Here is a 19,927-nt window from a genome sequence, read left to right on the forward strand (position 1 = left end):
GAACAGCATATAGATGCAAGAAAAATGTGGAAATGTTACATTGATCTTGGAAAAAGGTCAGCACAACATCGTGGGCTGAAGGGCTTGTACTGTTCCATATACTATGTAAATGAACAGCTTAAAACTTATGAAATGGCAGGTTTATGTATGTATTGCCAATTTGACTGTGAATACATTCCATATATTGAACAGCACAAAGGTAAATTTACATAACTAAAATTAGAGGTGTAAGTGGGAATACAGCTGCAATGATATGGAATTAAAGGAACCGTGCACAAACTATAATGAATAATATTATATGTACATGCTAGATGTGGGCATGTGGCCAAGTGGCTAAGGTGCTCGACTAGCAACCTGAAGGTCGTGAGTTCGAGCCCCAGCCGAGGCAATGTGTTGTGTCCTTGAGCAAGGCACTTAATCACACAGTGCTCTGCGATGACACTGGTGCCAAGCTGTATGGGTCCTAATGCCCTTCCCTTGGACAACATCAGTGTCATGGAGAGGGGAGACTTGCAGCATGGGCAACTGCCGGTTTTCCATACAACCTTGCCCAGCCCTGCGCCCTGGAGAGTGAAGACTTTCCAGGCGCAGATCCATGGTCTCGCAAGACTAATGGATACCTTTATTTAGATGTAAAATAAAGATCTCCACATATTCTTTAACATTCACTGGCTAGCAAGCTTTAAAAAAACTTTATTCCCAAAGACGGGAATGGGGAATTTGTCCTCCCTAGGGATTCTGTTTTTGGCAAACGAGTGATCAGCATTCAAGCTCAAGTACAAGTTTAATTATCATTTAACAATACACAGGAATACAGACAAATGAACGTGTTCCTCTGGGGCCAGGGTGCAAAATACGGAACCAAGTTGCACGCTGCACAAAGCCCATATAGGACATATAATTACGATAGCAGTAAAACATCATTCATCATCATTATGTGCCATGTCATATGACGTGGGCAATCATAGTCTTTCCATGACCATGGCAACTTTTTCTACATAAGTTTTTCTACACTGCCTTCTTCTAGGCAGTGTCTTTACAAGTGACCCCAGCCAGTATCAATATTCATCAGAGACTGGTGTCAGTGGTCACTAACCAAGAATTATGATATGTGCCAGCTGCTCATACAACCATCCACCACCTACTCCCATGGCTTCACGTGACCTTGATCAGGGAGCTAAGCACCTGCTACACCTTGCCCAAGGGTGACCTGCAGGCTAGAGGAGGGAAGGAGAGCCTTACACCTCCTTTGGTAAAGATGTATCTCCGCCCTGCCACCCCAGTAAAAGAAATAATATAGCCCAAGTACCTGTGTGTCGTGACCTGTAGATTGATGACGCATGGGATGTTGTCCTGGAGCCATGCTTCTGCAAGAACAAGCACACAGCAGTTCCTCATCACGTGCTAGTGCAGCCGCAGATGAACGTAATCCAACTCATCTTCCACTGAGCGAACACTGGAGGAGAGTACCAATGGGAGGGGCCAGCCCCGAACCCAGACTGGACGTTTGCCATGGCACATTGCCTCCAGCATCTCCTCCCCTCAGGCGAGCCCATGGCACGAGGGCCTGGTCTGCATGACGACCAAGACAACACAGCTTCCCCACCGTCAGTCTCGTTAATGAACCACACTTGCAGTGTCTTACATTAGCAATATCCAAAAGGGTCTTGTGATCACAGGTCTGTCACTGTGACAACAAGAGCTCACACAAGCTCTGTGAGTATCACAGAACATTTTGAACTGATTTCATGGCTACAAACTTTTCTTCAAGATAACACATCAGCAGTTCCAGATAAGGCTGTACTGCCTGCTTTAGTGATTTCAGCTTTCACACTCTCAAGCCAGTAGTGTGCTGGTAATGTCACACGACAGATGACTTGCCTTCATTTATTCCAACATGAGGGAAGTCTGAATTTGGCAGGGGGATGGGAACCAGAGTGAAGGGACTCAAGATAGGACGAATGGTAAAAACAAACAAAGAGTGCTCAATCAGACTGTCAGGAAGGGAAGGCAGATGATAGTACAAAACTGCAGCCAGCAGGGTGAGTATCAGTGAATAAGGGATGCAGTATCAAAAAGGGTAGCAAATACAGTATGCAAAGTATCTCAACGCCTGGAGTATAAGAAATAAAGTGGATGATCTTGTTGCACTTTTACAGATTGTTGGGTTTGATGTTGTGGCCATCACTGAACTGTGGCTGAAAGATGGTTATAGCTGGGAGTAGAATGTCCAAAGTTACACATTGTATCAGAGAGTTAAGAAGGTAGGCAGAGGGGGTGGCGTGGCTCTGCTGGTGAAGAATGAAATCAAATCAGTAGAAAGATGTGACGTAGGATCAGAAGATTTTGAATCCTAGTGGGTTGAGTTAAGAAACTCCAAGGGTAAAATGACCCTGATGGAAGCTATATACATGCTTCCAAACAGTAGTTGGGAAGTGGACTACAGATTACAATGGGAATTAGGAAAGGCACATCAAAAGGGCAATGTTATGATCGTCATGGGAGATTTCAATATGCAGGTAGATTGGGAAAATCAGGTTGGTAATGGATACTAAGAGAGTGAGTTTGTTGAATGTCTACAAGATAGCTTTTTAGAGCAGTTTGATGTTGAGCCTACAAGGACATCAGCTACGATGGATTTGGTGTTATGTAATGAACCAGAGGCAATTAGGGAGCGTAGTATAAAAGAACCCTTAGGAGGCAGTGATCACAATATGATTGTGCTCATATTTAAATTTGATAGCAAGAAGTAAAGTCTGATGTGCAGTATTTCAGTGGAGTAAAGGAAATTACAATGGCATGAGAGAGGAATTGGCCAAAGTAAATTGGAAGGAGATGCCAGCATGGATGATAGCAGACAGCAATGGCTTGAAGTTCAAGGAAAAATAAGGAAGGTGCAGGATAATTGTATTGCAAAAACAAAGAAATAGTCAAATGGGAAAATAGTACAAATGTGGCTGACAAGGGAAGTCAAAGCTAATGTAAAAGCAAAAGACAGCGCATACAACAAGGCAAAAATTAGCGTGAAGATAGAGGATTGGGAAGCTTTTAAATATCTATAGGAAGCAAGGAAAAGTCATTAGGAGGGAAAAGATGAAATATGAAAGCAAGCTAGCAAACAATATCGAAGTGGATAGAAAAACCTTTTTCAAGTACATAAAAAATATAGAAATGAGAGTGGATATAGGACTGCTAGAAAATGAGGCCAGAGAAATAACAACGGGTGACAAGGAGATGGCAGATGTACTAAATAAGTATTTTGCATCAGTCTGCACAAGACTCAAGTCAGGTGTTGAAGGGTGTGAGGGAAGAGATGTGAGTGCAGGGAGGGAGGGAGGAAAGAGGGGAGGGGGAAAGAGGGAAGAGAGGAAAGGGGACGGAGGAGGGTGAAAGGAGGGAGGGACGAGGAAGGACCGGTTGCTAGAGCTGCATCACATTGCGCAGTTGGGCGTCCGTGTGGAACGGTGACCTCCCCTGTGCCGCTGTCAGCCGGGTAGACAGAACGTGTGCGCTTTATAAACGAGGGTCCGTTGCTGTAGCTGAGGTGACCAGCACCATCCGCCGACACCTCCTCCCCACCCGCGCCGACGGTGGGGGCGAGGCAGAGCGCCTGCGGCGTCGGCACCGTCCGTTCACGTGACCGCGAGCCGGCCGCTAACTCTGCGCTGCGGAGACCGGGGAGCATCCGGAGACCGCTTCAGGTGAGGGGCAGCGGGTACAGCGGTCCCACCGACGCCGCCGCGGGGCTCACTCCGGCAGCCGACACGGCTTTTGTGTGGGTGACCTGCTAGGCACGGCTGATTAATGGCTGGGTATTGTTGATGGGTTTGCCGGCTGTAGTGGCGAGAATTCTCCGGCTCCTCTTGGTTGGATTCTTCACGGAAGGGCGGTGAATCTATGGAATTCATTGCCACCAGCGGATATAGATGCCAAGTCATTAGCGAAGGTTGATAGTTTCTTGATTAGTAAAGGTGTCAAAGGTTATGCGGAGAAGGTAGGAGAATGGGGTTGAGAGGGATGATAAATCAGCTTTGATGGAATGGGAGAGTATACGCGAAGGGCCGAAGGGTCTAACACTGCTCTTGTGTCTTATGATCTTTCACTCAGCTCTGCCGCCTGTCCCCGTTATAAAACGCAGAGTAGAGATGACTAGTGCGCTGCGCCGTATAACGTTCATTTCTTTATTGGTGTTGCTAGTCAAAGGCGCTTCTGAACTGAAACATTGCGGGAGATGGTCTGGAGAGTGCGGAATGTAAGCACTTACCCCAGTTCCAACAGACCCAATTTGCCCCACTGCCTCCTACATCGTCCACCTCCTGTTGTGCTTGGTGGCCATCCGCCCCCCCCCCACACACACACACACACACACAGGTGCCCCACCCTTCTGTTAGCTGAATCCCGGGGCCATCTCTTGACCAGTGGTGCTTCATACTGCCAGTCCCAATACTTATTTTACCATCATTTCTTCCCTTTACGTCTCGCCTCTAATTCCGCCCCGTCTTAAAAAATTATTTTTTTCTTTTTGGACTACTTATTTAATTTATATAGATTTATTATAGTTTTTAAAATATTTTATATTGCAATGCACTGCTGCCACAAACCAAATTTTACGAATTATTAAATCTGATTTTGATTCCAGTCTTCATACATTCGCATTCTTTCACAACATTTGCCTAGTATTTAAAATACCGTTATTCTCAGCTCTTAATCATTCTTTTCCTCCACCCCACCTCCCTCCATCCCTGTCACTGCTTTTTCATTCTCTGCTGTGAACTGCTACCCTGGTGATGAAACCAACTATAAACAGAAATCAGAGTCAGCTGCATCACACCACACCCCAGAAAGGTGTTGGCAACGGGGGTGAGATGTATTATTTATGAAATGCATTACATTCTGTGTGTTACTTCATACTGTCACCTGACAGCATGCGTGATTGGTGGTTGTCCGTTGTATCCGACAATGATAGTGAAATCTGTGCGGGACAGTTTTTGAAGTGGAAAATCCATTCCACCCTCTTGGCCTTGGAAGTCTGGGTCCAGAGGTGCGAGTAGTCGTTGCAGACTAGGGTCTTCCTTGTCTGCAATGGGTGGGCATGACTTTTGTGCCTTGTCACGCTCTTCGCTCACCTGGAAGCATTGCAGGACCACCTTCTGGGCCATTGGATCTCACTGTTGTTCTCATCCGCCTGGTCCACCAGAGCTGATTGCACATGCCAGGACTGACATGTCCCGATCACACCAGGGTATGAGGCCCACCGGCTACCCTCGCTTGGTTTAGCCAGCGTGTCGAATCAGTGAACGGGGTCTGGCTGCTGTCACTTGCAGACAGCTACTTGGAGCCATAGCTGAGAGCTGAGTGTCCGGTGGGGACCAAAGGTGAGTGAGCTGCCCTGGAACTGTCATGAGGAGCCCCTTCACCAGAGGTGCTACTCCTCCCAGGATATCTGATACACGCCAAATGTTTAATACCATTTGATAACGTAACCCAAAAGTGTTTAATTCTGGGAAAAAAAACATAAATGAAGCTTTACATTTTCCCGAATTAAGACGTTGAAAATGTAGCTGAGACCTGAAACCTAATCACGTTTTTGTGAATTATTTTCAAACTTTGTGGAACTTGTTGTGATAATTTCTGGAGACTTCCTGTGTCCTAACATCAGAGGGCCATTATAAAATTATAAAAACCAGGTTCAGGAGCAGTTGTTATCTTGCAACGATGAAGCTCCTGAACCAGTGTGAATAATGTCACTCATCTCAAAGATGAACTGACTCCTCACCGACAGACTCAAGGATGCGGCAACTCCTGTTCTCAATGTTAGTTTTATTAAGTTCCTGTTGAAGCTTGATGTTGTGCTATGAAGTGCTGCTTTTTTCCCCCAGTGGTCCTCTGTATCTGACTATTTAGGCTTATAATGATAAAAAGAGATAAAGATTGGCTTTAATTGTCATATGTGCAAGTGTTGTTGGCACCAAATCGGTCAGGGTTGTGCTGGGCAACCCTCACTGTAAATAGATAACTGAACTGAGCTGAGCTTTCAGATGCTTGTCCCAATAGCCCCCCCCCCCCCGCAAGAACGGTTATGAAGATACAGGGACTTGCACAATGATATTATAACACTTTGTGTAATGTAACAATGATTATCAAAGATGTATGATTATTGTACTGAAGAAGGGTCTTGGCCTGAATTGTCAACTGTTAATTCTTCTCCATAGATGCTGCACCACCTGTTGAGTTCCTCCAGCATTTTGTGAGTGTTGTTTTAGATTTCCAGAATCTGCAAAATTTCTTGTGCTTTTGATTATTGTAGATCAGTCTTTGGCAAATGTTGTTATAATCCTGCTGAGAGCAATTCATCTGTATACAAATAACATGACGGCAATATCAAAAGGCAGAGCTCTGTGCTCTAGTAATTCCTGTAACTTTGAGAAAGAATAAGTCATTTCTCATATATTGCACATAGTCATAGAAAAATACAGCACAGAATCAGCCCCTTCAGCCCATCTGGTCTGTGTCAAACCATTTTAAACTACTTAGTCCCGTTGACCTGCACTTGGACCACAGCATTCCACACCCCTACTATCCGTGTACCTATCCAATTTTTCTCTTAAACTTTTGAATTTGAGCTTGTATGTACTACCAGTGCTGTCAACTTGTTCCACTCTCTCATGACCCTTTGACTGAAGAGGTTTCCCCTCCCATTTCCCTTAAAATTTTCACCTTTCATCCTTAACACATGACCTCTAGTTGTAGTCCCATCCAACCTCAGCGGAAAAAGCCTGTTTGCATTTACTCTATCTCATGATTTTGTACACCTTTATCTAATCTCTTAGTCTTCCGCATTCCAAGGAATGAAGTCCTAACCTATTAATTCTTTCCTTATAACTCGGGTCCTCCAGTCCCAGCAGCATCTTTGTGAATTTTCTCTGCACTTAATGGGTACGTGGATGAGAGGAGTATGGAGGGCTGAGGTCCATGTGCAGGTAGATGGGACTAGGTAGAAGACCAGGTCAGCATGGACCAGATGGGCCAAATGGCCACTTTCTGTGCTGTTGTGCCCCAGAACACTATAATTTCTGTGTCTTCTGTTGTTTGATTCAGTTGATTTATTTTTCTCAAAATGCTAAAGGTCCAGTTTTTATGCTTTATACAGGTATACAAGACATTTAGGTAGGTTCATGAGAAAAATACAGAAGACTGTTTTCCCCGTTTTCAGGTACATTTATCATCATCTGGAAAATGATTTCAATTTCAACATTTCAGAGAAATTTTGATAGGTATATGGACAAGAGGGGTTTGAAGGGCTATGGTCTGGGTGCGGGTCAATGGGGGTAGGCAATTTAAATGGTTTGGCACAGGCTAGATGGGCCAAAGGGTCTTTTTCTGTGCTGTACTTTTCTGTGTCTCTACGACACCATCTCTGATTTCGTTTGTGTGTTTAAGAAGCTGTGCTTTGAGGTGTCGTTGGGATTGGTATTGAAAACCTTTTGTTGTCACACCCTGTGTTTTATTTTTTTAAGTGTACCATCTGCCATGCCTTTGATTAAATCTGGCTGGAACAGCAGTTTGCAATCATCTGAGCAACTGAATTTGCTTCATGCATTGCATCTTGAACCAAGTACCATACTGCTTGTTTGATCACTTGCCAAGCCAGTACCTTTCGCTTTCCCCTCTTTTTTGTTCTTTATAGTTTATGTTCTATTGTTCAAATATTTCATACTAAATAATAGCCTCTTCTAAAGATAGCTCCCTGTTGCTGAACTTCAGCAAAGTATTGATGAGCTATTCTCCCTTAGTATTCAAAGTAAATCTTTTATCAAAGTACTGTATGTATAGAGGTAGTAGTGTGATCACTCGAGTTGAGTATGATGTCCTCCTAAAGGGTTGTCTTTTGGTGGGTCTTCCGGTGGCTGTAGAGGCCAATCCAGAATCCACATATCTGGAATGTTGGGGTGTATTCCCTTAATGGAGAGTGCCTGTGTATGACTTTGGGGATGCTGATGCACATGCAGCCACCTCATGGACCTTGACGGATCGGGGCCACGGGCCAGCGGCAAGGAATGTAAGATGACCGGGGACCATTCCTTGCTGCAGCCTTCTTCTGCCTTCACCACCGTTGTGATGTGTCATCATCTTCTGCTAGTTCATGGTTGAGGTCATGGTAGGATCATTGATTGTTGGTACCTCCTACTTGACCTTACCACCATGGGTGACTCTACTAGGCGCTGAGTACCAAGTAGTTAAACTCCCAACGGTATTGCTCTCGGGATCTCAGGAATTCACAGGCCTCTTCACCAAGACAGGGTGACGATCTTCAGAGAAGAAAGTACATATATGTCACCATAGAGAACCTTGAGATTCATTTTCTTGCTGGTGTAGCCCCCCTGGCCACCCTCAGGGTCACTCGGCTCGCTGTCATCTAGGGAAACAGCCCTCGGCTGACCAAACTGGGTAATTAGTTTGTGTGGATGCTGTGTGATGTACCCCACCCCGCCCATATAACAGACAATATACCAGATACGATTAAATGATTTACAGTTTATAGATATTACTGGAACTATATAATTAATAGAGAATAGAATAAAAAGGGAAAATAAAAGGCGCCACACTTACCAAAGTTCAATCTCTCCGTGCACAAACGGTTGGAGCTCGGGACCCTCCTTTTTCACCCTGCGACCCCTTGGACCACCTCGACCGGACACCTGGGACCAACAACGGTGGTCGACCAGATGCTCCACACGAGTACGTCTCCGTCTCCTCTCCTCGCCGAACACCCCGCTCGGGGTCCGACCCCATTAGCGGACTCACAGCACCTGGTCCATTCTCTGTCTCTCTCTCTCTCTCTCTCTCTCTCCCCCGCCTTCTGCCCCAAAACCCCGCGCATAGAGTATCTTCAAATACACCAAAAACATAACAACTATCCCAATTGGTTCATTCGCCCTCATATCAATAGATGATACAAAACAAACTGCTAGCGGGAAGGACTTTCTCAGCGTTTAACATAACAAAGAAGCATTCCTAAGTATAACATAACAAAGAAGCCATTTTAGTTAGCCTACACAGTAACATAAAAGACAAAACCCTCTTACACTGGCATTTACAGGAAAATAAGGAAATTCAATAGAATTTATGAAAACGTATACGTAAACAGAGACTGATAAAGAATTAATTTGCAAAAGAAGGAAAATTGTGCAAATGAAAAAATAAGTAATACTGAGAATGTGAGTTATAGAATCTTTGAAAGTGAGTCTATAGGTTGTTGGATCAGTTCAGTGTTTAGGTGAGTGAAGTTATTCACGCTAGTTTGGGAGTTTGATGGTGTAGAGTAATAACTGTTCCTGAACCTGGTGGTGTGGGACCTAGTAATACGAGTATTCTTTCAGAGGGTATTTCTAAAAAAAATTGTTTATTTCTTCCATTTAGATCAATAGTTGTTGTGCTGTAGCTGCAATTTAATTTTAGAAGTGATTTTGGATACTTTAATTTGGAAATTTAAATTTCATCAGTCCTTCAGTGCATTGAATGAATTAAATGACAGTGATACAATTTGAATTTTATTGTCAATTTCACCTCTGGCTGGTGGTGATGCTGCTAAAAGCAGTTAATAAAGATTAAAGACTTATTTGACACATACATCAAAGCATGCAGGGAAATGCATCACTTGCATCATATGAAATCAGCAAGAATTGCGCTTGGCTGCTCACAAATTTCACTGCTCTTCCAACATAGTACGCCACAACTTACTAACCCTAACCCTAACCATAAGGAAATTGCATCCCCTAGGTCAGGGGTTCCCACCCTTTTTATGCCGTGGACCAATACCATTAAGCAAGGGGTACATAGACCCCAGGTTGGGACCCTCGATCTAGAGGAAACCCATATGGTCACGGGGAGAACATATCAACTCCTTACAAACAGTGGCAGGAATCAAACCTCTATCGGTGATCACTGGTGTTGTTAAGCCATTGTGGTAATCACTATGTTACCATGCCACCCGCAAATAAAGGAGATTTGAGCAGTTTTGCAAGTTGGAATGTGTGTGTAATTAACAGTTGCAGGGTAATGCTGAAAAAAATGTATTATTATATGGGACAAATTTATAGAATATGATCCAATATACATTATGAAGATAACTGTGTTGGAGCCTGGAATTGTATTTTTGAATTGAGCTACAGTATGTTACTTTAGAAGTATGGTGGGTAATATTCAGTAGGTTGGGGTTCACTGGATTGGGTAAATCTAAAACTGCATTCATACTCTAGAATAGAACTTACTGTCATTGCTCGAGACAATGAGGTTGTGGTGCTACTCCAGTCTGTGCAGAACAGATATTTATAATGCATGTGATAGGGCTTAATTTTTTAAAAATCCCTAATTTACATGCAGCAAATGACTTTGATAGTCCGTAACACACATAGGCCATTGATAAACTGGGATGTAGCACAACAGCTCTCTGGAGGAAGCTGTTCTTAGACCATAAGACATAGGAGTAGAGTTAGGCCATTTGGCCCATTGAGTCTGCACTACCATTCTATCGTGGCTGATCCCTTTTTTTTCCCCAGCCTCCTCAGCCCCACTTACTGGCCTTCTCCCCGTAACCTTTGGTAATGTGGCCAATCAAGAACCTATTGGTCTCTGCCTTAAGTACTCCCAATGACCTGGCCTCCACAGCTGCCTGTGGTAACAAATCCTACAAATTCACCACCCTCTGGCTAAAGAAATTTCTCTGCATCTCTGTTTTAAATGGATGCTCCTCTATCCTGAGGCTGCGCCCTCTTGTCCTAGACTCCCTACCAGGGGAAGCACCCTTTCCACATCTACTCTGTCTAGACCTTCCAACACTTGAAAGGCTTCAGTGAGTTTCCCCTCTCTTCTTTCTAAATTCCAGTGAGTATAGACCCAGAGCTATCAAATGTTCCTCATACGGCAACCCTTTCATTCCCAGAATCATCCTTATGAGCCTGCTCTGAATCCTCTCCAATGCCAGCACATCTCTTCTTTGATAAGGAACCCAAAATTATTCACAACACTCAAGGACAGGTTTCACCAGTGTCTTATAAAGCCTCAGCATCACATCCCTGCGCTTATATTCTAGACCTCTTGCAGTGAATGCTAACATTGCATTTGCCTTCCTCACTACTGACTCTGCCTGCAAGATAACCTTTAGAGTATTCTGCACAACGACTCCCAAGTCCCTTTGCATCTCAGATTTTTAGATTTTCTCTTTGTTTAGAAAAGAGTCTATACATTTATTCCTTCTACCAAAGTGCATGATGATGCATTTTCCAACATTGTATTTCATTTGCCACTACCTGCCCTTCACCAATCTCCATATCGTCTGCAAACTTGGCAATAAAGCCAAAGCCATCTATTCCATCATCTAAATCATTGATATACACCATAAAAAGAAACGGTCCCAACACTGACCCCTGCGGAACACCGCTAGTCACTAGCAGCCAACCAGAAAGGTACTGCATCTGTTTATTCTCACTTGCTGCCTTCTACCAATCAGCCAATGCTCTAATCATGCTAGTAACTTTCCTGTAGTACCATGAACTTTAACTTGGTAAGCAGCCTCATGTGTGGCCCTTGTCAAATGCCTTCTGAAAATCCAAATATGCAACATCCATCATATCCCCTTCATCTATCCTACTTGTGAACTCCTCAATGAATTCAAACAGGTTGGTCAGGCAAAATCTTCCATTAAGGATTCATGCTGACTTTGTCCTATCTTGTCCTGTGTCACCAAGTACTCCATAACCTCATCCTTAACAATTGACTCCAACACCTTCCCAACCACTGAGGTCAGGCTAACTGGTCTATAATTTTCTTTCTGCTGCCTCCCTCCTTTCTTTAAGAGTGATGTGATATTTGCAATTTTCCAGTCCTCCATAACCATGCCAGGGTCCAATGATTCTTGGAAGATCATTACTAATGCCGCTACATCTTTACTGCTACCTCTTTCAGAACCTTAGTGTGCAGTTCATCTGGTCTGGGTGACTTATGCACCTTTAAGTCTTTTGGCATTTTGAGAACCTTCTCCCTTATAAATAGTAACTGCATTCACTTTGCTTCTCTCACTGGCACACTGCTAGTGTCTTCCACAGTGAATACTGATGCAAAATACTCATTTAATTCATCTGCCATCTCCTTGTCCCCCCTTATTATTTCTCCAACCTCATTTTCTAGCAGTCTATATCCACTCTCATCTCTCTTATTTTTTACATACTTGGAAAAAGCTTTTTCTATCCACCTTGATTTTGTTTGCTAACTTGCTTTCATATTTCACCTTTTCCCTCCTAATGATTCTTTTATTGACTTCTGTAGGTTTCTAAAAGCTTCCCAATCCTCTATCTTCCCACTAATTTTTGCTTTGCTTTCTGCCTTCTCTTTTGTTTTTACATTAGCTTTGACCTCCCTTGTCAGCCACTGTTATACTATTTGTCATTTGAATATTTCTTTATTTTTGGAATACATCTATCCTGCACCTTCTTCATTTTCCCCAGAAAGTCAAGCCATTCCTGCCATGCTGCCAGCATCTCCTTCCAATTTACTTTGGCCAACTCCATTGTCATAACATTGTAGTTTCCTTACTCCACTGGAATACTGCTATGTTAGACTTTACGTTCTCCCTATCAGATTTTAAGTTGAACGCAATCATCTTGTGATCACTGTCTCCTAAAGTTCCTTTACCTTAAGGACCCTGATCACCTCAGATTCGTTACATAACACCCAATCCAGCATAGCTGATGCCCTAGTAGGTTCACGTCAAACTGCTCTAAAAAGCTAACTTGTAGGCATTCAACAAGCTCACTCTCTTGGGATGCATTACCAACTTTATTTTCCCAATCTACCTGCATATTGAAATCTCCCATGACTATCATAATGTTGCCCTTTTGACATGCCTTTTCTATTTCCCATTGTAATCTGTAGTCCACATCCCAGCTACTGTTTGGAGGCATGTTTATAGCTTCCATCAGGATCCTTTTACTCTTGCAGTTTCTTTTAAAAAAAACCAAAAGGATTCAACAGCTTCTGATCCTATGTCACATTTGTTCTAAAAGGCCATCTCAAAGACTGTTTTTCAGCCTTAATGTCTTGATTAAGATGTTTCTGTATCTCCTACTAGGTGTCAGGAAATTGAACAGACAGTATCTGGGATGGGTCTTTAATGATGTTTCAAGAGTTGTAAATTGTCTCCAGGTCCAGTAGTTGAGTGCAATGATCTGCTGACATGTCCTAAGAATTAAATGTTTCAGAATTGTGTAATTATCATTGTCTCATATGACATGAAATTTGCTCGTTTGTTGGTCTTGTTATGGTGGGCAGTTTCACAAAAATTCTCTTCACATTAATAATTCTGTTCATTCAGAGGATGGTGCGAGTGTGGAATGAGCTGCCGTTGGTAGTGGTAGATGCGAATTCAGTTGTGACATTCATCAGAAGTTTGAATAAGTACGTAGATGAGGGGTTTGGAATAATACAGTCCAATTGGAGATAGATGGGACTAGGTGGATGATCATGTCAAAACAGAGTAGATGGACCGAAGGGACTGTTTCTGTGCTGTAGTGCTCTATGACTCTATGATTTCCCTGTTAGTACTGAAGTTTTAGTCAGTTGCATTTTTCTCAGTACTGTATTCCAAAGAGAGGAAAGAGTCCAATAATTCATCATCTAATTCAATACACACAATGTGCTGGAGGAGCTCAGCAGGTCAGGCAGCATTGATGGATGGGAATAAATAGTCGATGTTTTGGTCCAGGACATTGACTGTTTATTCCCATCCATAGCTGCTACCTAACCTGCTGAGCTCCTCCAGCACATTGTGTTCATTGGTCTAGGTTTCCACCATCTGCAGTATCTCTTGTAAGCATCATCTAATGTCCAGATTCTCAATTATCTGGTTCATCAGATGTTGATTCTTGCATGCCAAGGTCCCAGTTCCTACACTGCTAACACTCCAGGGCCTTGCTTCCCCAATCCTTTTTTAACTTACAGATGTCCTGGTTCCTGCTTTGCTCTAATTTATTCGGTTCACTGAAAAATATTATTGTTCTGTAACATCTTCAATATGAATTAGAAGTGTTTTGGGTGTATTAACTTTAAATAGTCCTGTAAATCTTCCATTCCAGCACTACCAAGCCCCATATCAGAATAGCAGAGATTTGCTGTATTAGGAAATCACACATGGAACTAGAAATAAACTACTGTAAGACTTTATCCTTTTGGGGTTAATTTCCAGTTTTACTTGAAAATTATCACTTTTGGTAGATCTTATTCCCAGAAATTCTGTGATAGTAGCTGCTACTAATACTTTTTTCAGTATTAGTTACAACTAATATCACTGAATTTCTGTGAATAACAAAACTGATCATCTTTTTCTTAGAATTGCAAAGAGGAAATGGTATGGTAAGAATCCAATAACCCATTATCTAGTTGTTCAAATTCTTAATTATTCAGCACCTGACTCATCAGATGTTGATTCTTGCATTCCCTCTAGCACACCAATGTCTCAATTACTGTATTAGTTACAGCTAGTATCACAGAATTTCAGGGAATAAGAGGGATCTTGGGGTCTCTTAGAGTTACGGCACAAGTTGATTGGGTTGTTAGGTTGTATGGAGTGTTGGCCTTCATTAGTTGAGGGACTGAGTTCAAAAACTTGCGAGATAATGTTGTAACTCTATAAACCTCTAGTTAGACCACACTTAAGACTATTTTGTCAAGTTCTAAGAAGAATGTGGAAGCTTTAGAGAGGGTTCAGAGATTTATCACCATGTTGCCTGGATAAGAGAGCATGTCTTATGAGGATAGGATGAGTAAACTAGGACTTTTCTCTTTGGATCAAGGGAGGATGAAAAGTGATCTGATGACAAGAGGCATGGATAGAATGGGAAGCCAGAGACTTTTTCCAAGGGTGGAATTGACTAATAGAAAGGGGCATAGCTTTATAATGTGTGGAATAAAGTATGGAAGGATGTCAGAGGTTTTTTTTTATACATCAATATTGGTGAGTGCATGGAACACGCTGTCAGGGCTAGTGGTGGAGGCAGATGCATTAAGAACATTTAAGACACTCAGATATGCTCATGGATAAAGAAAAATGGCTATGTGGGAGGGAAGGTTAAATTGATCTTGATCTTGCAGTAGGTTTAAAGGACAGCACAACATCATGGGCTGAAGGGCCTGTACTGTGCTGTACTGTTCTATGTTTTTTTCACATTATTCATACAAAAAAGAAACAACAATGCAAATTCTTATTGAGAGTAATTTTGAATTGACATTCCTTAAGAATCAGAAATAATCTCAAAATTGTATTTTTGCGGCATTGCCAGCTAACTGCATATTTGTTTTATGAATTCTTTCACTCAGTTTGTCACAGTGAAATATATTGGAATAATTTTAATAGGTTTGGCCTAAACCATTAAGTATTTGGTCTCACGATGCCTTTTTATTAATAGTTGTATAATAAAATTGAAGTCGAATCTATGGATTTCATCTGATCTATGGATTTCTGCATGTCTTGTATTTGGATACCAGCCAATATTCTTGAAATAAAAGGAACTTACTTGTAAATAATCTATTCTTGTAGATATAGTTTGTAATATTTGATCACATTTTGAATGAATTTTCTGTGCCGGAATCTAAAACTGGAATTAGAATGTTATATTACATGTGCTGAAAAATGTGTAAATGATATATGTCAATCAGATACTTAATTACTGCCCTTTTTCTTTGATGTTAAATCACAATGGGGAAATACAGTATTAGAATGCTCAGCCCATTTAGGAAAGGATTTCTGATTGGTTATGAGTTATTTTTGTGAAGAATTTTTGGATTCTCTACACCATCCTTTAGAGTTTAATTTGAGGACATTTTATATCCTCTTGATTTAGGAGCATAAAATGTTCCCTACCTTTTTTGTCTCTTTATTTTAAAAAATAACAAAGGTAAGTTTCCCACTGGCCAGACATTTTAATTCCTATCCTCATTTCCATTCCCATTCCAACAGATCTGCCCATGGCCACCTCTTTTGCCACTCTCTGGATGGAGGGGCAACACATCATATTGGGTCCAGATAGCCTCCAACTTGATGGAATGAACATCAATTTCTCTTTCCAGTATTCTTCCCTCCCACTTCCTCTATTCCCCACTCTGGCTTCCTACCTCTTACCCGTCTATCACATCCCCCACCGGTGCCCCGCCTTTTTTTTTCCTTTCTCCCTTGGTCTACTCTCCTCTCCTATCAGATTCCTTCTTCTCTATCCCTTTACCATTTTCAACCGGCCTGGCCTCACCTGTCACCTTCTAGTTGGTCCTCCCCTCCCCATCTTTCTATTCTGGCATCTTCCCCCTTTCTTCCAAGTCCTGAAGAAAGGTCTCAGCCCAAAATGTTGACTGTTTATTCATTTCCGTAGATGCTGCCTGACCTGCTGAGCTCCTCCAGAATTTTGTGTGTGTTGCTCTAGGTTTCTAGCATCTGCAGAATTTCTTGTTTTAGTAGAGGTGAATTTGTACCACTAATCATCTTAGCGGTATGATTGCTTTGTAAATACTATTGCCACCCTTGGGTGATGCTATTGCCCTCGCTTTGACTATGTCAGCTTTCAATTTGAGTAGAAACAAAACTAACGGTGGCAAGGGCAAGTCAAAATTGCAGCAGATGCTGCTTGCTCTGTGTTTGGTTACCATGAATTTACTAGTGATCATTTTCCTCTGAACTTTAGGATGTCTGTGGCTCCTTCAAGCTCCTGCTTTGCAGCTCTGCCTCCTGCCGCTGAGGCGGCACATACACTATTTGGAAAAAATTCGGCAAGGCCTGGCCATGAAGTTCAAGAAGTTATTTATTTCCCTGCTGCTTCCCACGAACCAGGATCTAAGGTTCAGGTAAGAAGCTGTTATGTAGTTTATTCCGTAGTTTTTTATTTTAATATACCCTTCTCCTCAAATATTGAGATTTTTTTATGCTGTACTCCTTGATTGAATTTTATTTGTACACTGAATAAATACTAATATAAATTGGCTATAGTTTAAGATAATTGTAGGGATCAGCTAAGAGCATCATCATCATGTGCTGTGTCATATTTTGTGGGCTATCATGGTCTCTGACTAGAATTGTTCTTGGCAAATTTTTCTTCAGAAGTGGTTTGCCATGGACACCTTCTGGGCTGTGTTTTTACAAGACGGGTGAGCCCAGGCATTATCAATACTCTTCAGAGATTGTCTGCTTGGCATCAGTGGTCACATAACCAGGACTTGCGATATGCATCAGCTTCTCATACGACCATCCACCACCTGATCCCATGGTTTCACGTTGGGAGATATTAAGCAGGTGCTCACCTTGCCCAAGAGTGACCTGCATGCTTGAGGAGAGAAGGAGAACTTTCCACCTCCTTTGGTAGAGCCATATCTCTACCCCACCACGGTACAGCTAAGAGCATTGTCCTGAAAAATATTTTTCTTAAGCTTATTTAAATTAAATAGCAACTTTTAAAATATAAAGCCCTCCTCACCGTTGAGCACATCCACAAGAAAGCAGCACCATCATCGATACACCCACCATCCTGTCTATGCTGTCTTCTTGCTGGTGCCATCAGAAAGGAGGTGCAGGAGCCTTGGGTCCCACACCACCAGGTTCAGGAGCCGTTATTACCCCTCAACCATCAGGCTCCTGGCAGCGTGGATAATTTCATTCAAACTGATCATTGATCACAACCTATGGTTGGTCTCTCTTTCAAGAACTTTACAACTTGTGTTCTCAGTTTTATGCATTTATTATTACTTGTTTCCTTTTGTATTTGCACAAATTTTCAGTCTTTGTTTATATATTTCATTGATTTTATTGTACTTTATTCTACTGTGAAAGCCTGCAAGCAAATGAATCTCAGGGTGGTATTTGGTGACATTTATGTACTTTGATAATAAATTTACTTTGAACTTTGTCCTGAATAATATTTTGCTTCAGCCTATTACTCTCCAAATCAGTTGATTAAATGGCATTTTTAAACCTTCATCTGGTTGTCCTGGAGTAGTTTTGGACTTGTATGATAGTCAGAGTTCAAAGTACGCATGAGGAAACAGTATTCTTCATCAAGGGCACCCACTATCCAGGCCGTGCTCTTTTGCTGCTGATATCAGGAAGGAGATGTGCTGGTATTGTTAGGTGCTGGATTTAGAGCACTGAGCAGAATGTGATTGGATTCTGTCCACAAAGATCTCTCCCAGAGGACATTATTCATCTATTGAAAAGCAAAAAGAAGTATAACAAAAGGAAGGTGATCATGCCCTTTCCATAAAATGTTAAATCTCCTTTCTCTGCTCATTCCTAAGATCTATATTTGATTATCACTACTTACAAGTTGTTGTAAATAGATTTGTGCTTCCAATATTGTAGTTTGTAATTACAGTGGTCTGTGGTTAATTGGGCCATTGGTTAATTGAGGCAGCCAATTTGGGGCAACTGTTAAAGGTCAGAAACTAATTGAGAAAATAGCTGGGATTCCCTTAATTTATTTGGGACATTGTGTTTTATGCTGCTTAATTGGGACATGAGACTGTTGCAGAGCAGTTTCTAACTAGCGCCAGTTGTGTGCACTTGTGTGGCTGTTAGGCACTACCCTGTGCCTAGAGTGAACAGTTTTTATATTGCATCAGTTGTGTGTATTTGTGTTCAAAAAGTAGTGATTTTTGTCACTGGTATTTGGTGATAAATAAGCAGTGAGATGATTCAGAACTGTTTTGCTCACCGTGGTTTCAAGCATTCAGGCTTGGCGATGCCAGAAATGGCCATTAGACATTACGCAGCAAACAGCTTTTAAATAATGTCCATTGCATGTGTTTGTGTTATGTTATTCTTTTTGGGCGATAGAGGTTCAAAAAGCAGTGATTTCCATCATTTTTATTTTGACTTTATGCAGGAAGGCAATCCTTTTCCTGCACCAGGTGTCTGTGCTAATATTGTTCATTTATAGTCCTAATTTGTTCTGTATTTCATTTAATACATAATTTATTAACTTGTTACTTGGTTAAGTGGTAGTTTGTCTTCATTATGCCTTTTAACTATTTCCATAAAACTTTGGCTAATTGGGACTGCTGTCTAATTGGGTTAAAATGTACTGGTCCCAATGAATCCCCATTAACTGGAATCAACTGCATTTAAATATCAAGAGTGGTCATTGATAGATTTTGAAATCTGTGTATAATTCTGACTTAATTTCTTGATTTGTAAATGAGGAGATTCCGAGGTGAGCAATGACTTTTAAAGCATAGGCTTTTTTTTTATCCTGACGAAGGGACTCAGCCTGAAACATCAACTGTTCGTTCACTTCCATGGATGCTCTCTGACCTGCTGAGTGCCTCCACCATTTTGTGTATTTTACTCTGGGTTTCCAGCATCATCAACACAAGAAATTCCGATAACCTCTTTTATATGTTTTAAAGTGTTTTTTATTAAAGCAGGAAGCCTCATTATTTGAAGAATGGTGGGAATAAGCTCCTTCAGAGAAACTGGTCACTGGGGAATGTGGGGAGCTTTCACTTTCCAATTAGTTCTTTGAACAGCTGCTCATTATATTGATAAACCTTTCTGATGGTAACTGCATTTTTAAAGAAAGGAGAGACCAGTTATGTTTGAAGACACAAAGGAATTGTTAGCATCTGTGTACATCACAGGCCAGTAATGATCTCCTGCACCTTTGGCAAACACTTAGCGCCTAAGTGTTGTCCCACAAGATTTGTTCTCCATTGCTAATAATCTTATTTTCCTTTGAGGATAATTTTTGGGGGCTGCATTGCTTTCTTCCAAAGGAAGATCCTTATTCTAGGAATATCCATCCATGCGTGAAACATCTGCTAAGAATAATTTTGAAGAGATTGTTTGCTTGCGTGGCGACTCTGCTGACATAGACCTGTTTAGAGGAAAGGCTTGAAA

The 19,927-nt window shown here is 41.8% G+C and overlaps 1 protein-coding gene across 2 annotated transcripts in view; it reads left to right on the forward strand.

Annotated features, from left to right (window-relative positions):
- Window positions 1–3,516: 3,516 nt before the first annotated feature.
- LOC140212292 (secernin-1-like) overlaps window positions 3,517–19,927 on the forward strand; it is a 61,495-nt gene continuing 45,084 nt past the window's right edge. The window contains exons 1-2 of one of the 2 annotated variants that reach the window (XM_072282993.1): window positions 3,517–3,701; window positions 16,725–16,884. In XM_072282993.1, the coding sequence (XP_072139094.1) occupies window positions 16,726–16,884 (159 nt within the window). In that variant the 5' untranslated portion in view covers window positions 3,517–3,701; window position 16,725. Of the gene's footprint in view, window positions 3,702–16,724; window positions 16,885–19,927 lie in introns of those variants that run through there. The other variant, XM_072282994.1, reaches the window with a different exon arrangement.

The sequence above is a fragment of the Mobula birostris genome, chromosome 19 (genome assembly GCF_030028105.1).
Source record: "Mobula birostris isolate sMobBir1 chromosome 19, sMobBir1.hap1, whole genome shotgun sequence".
Taxonomy (NCBI): Eukaryota; Metazoa; Chordata; class Chondrichthyes; order Myliobatiformes; family Myliobatidae; genus Mobula; species Mobula birostris.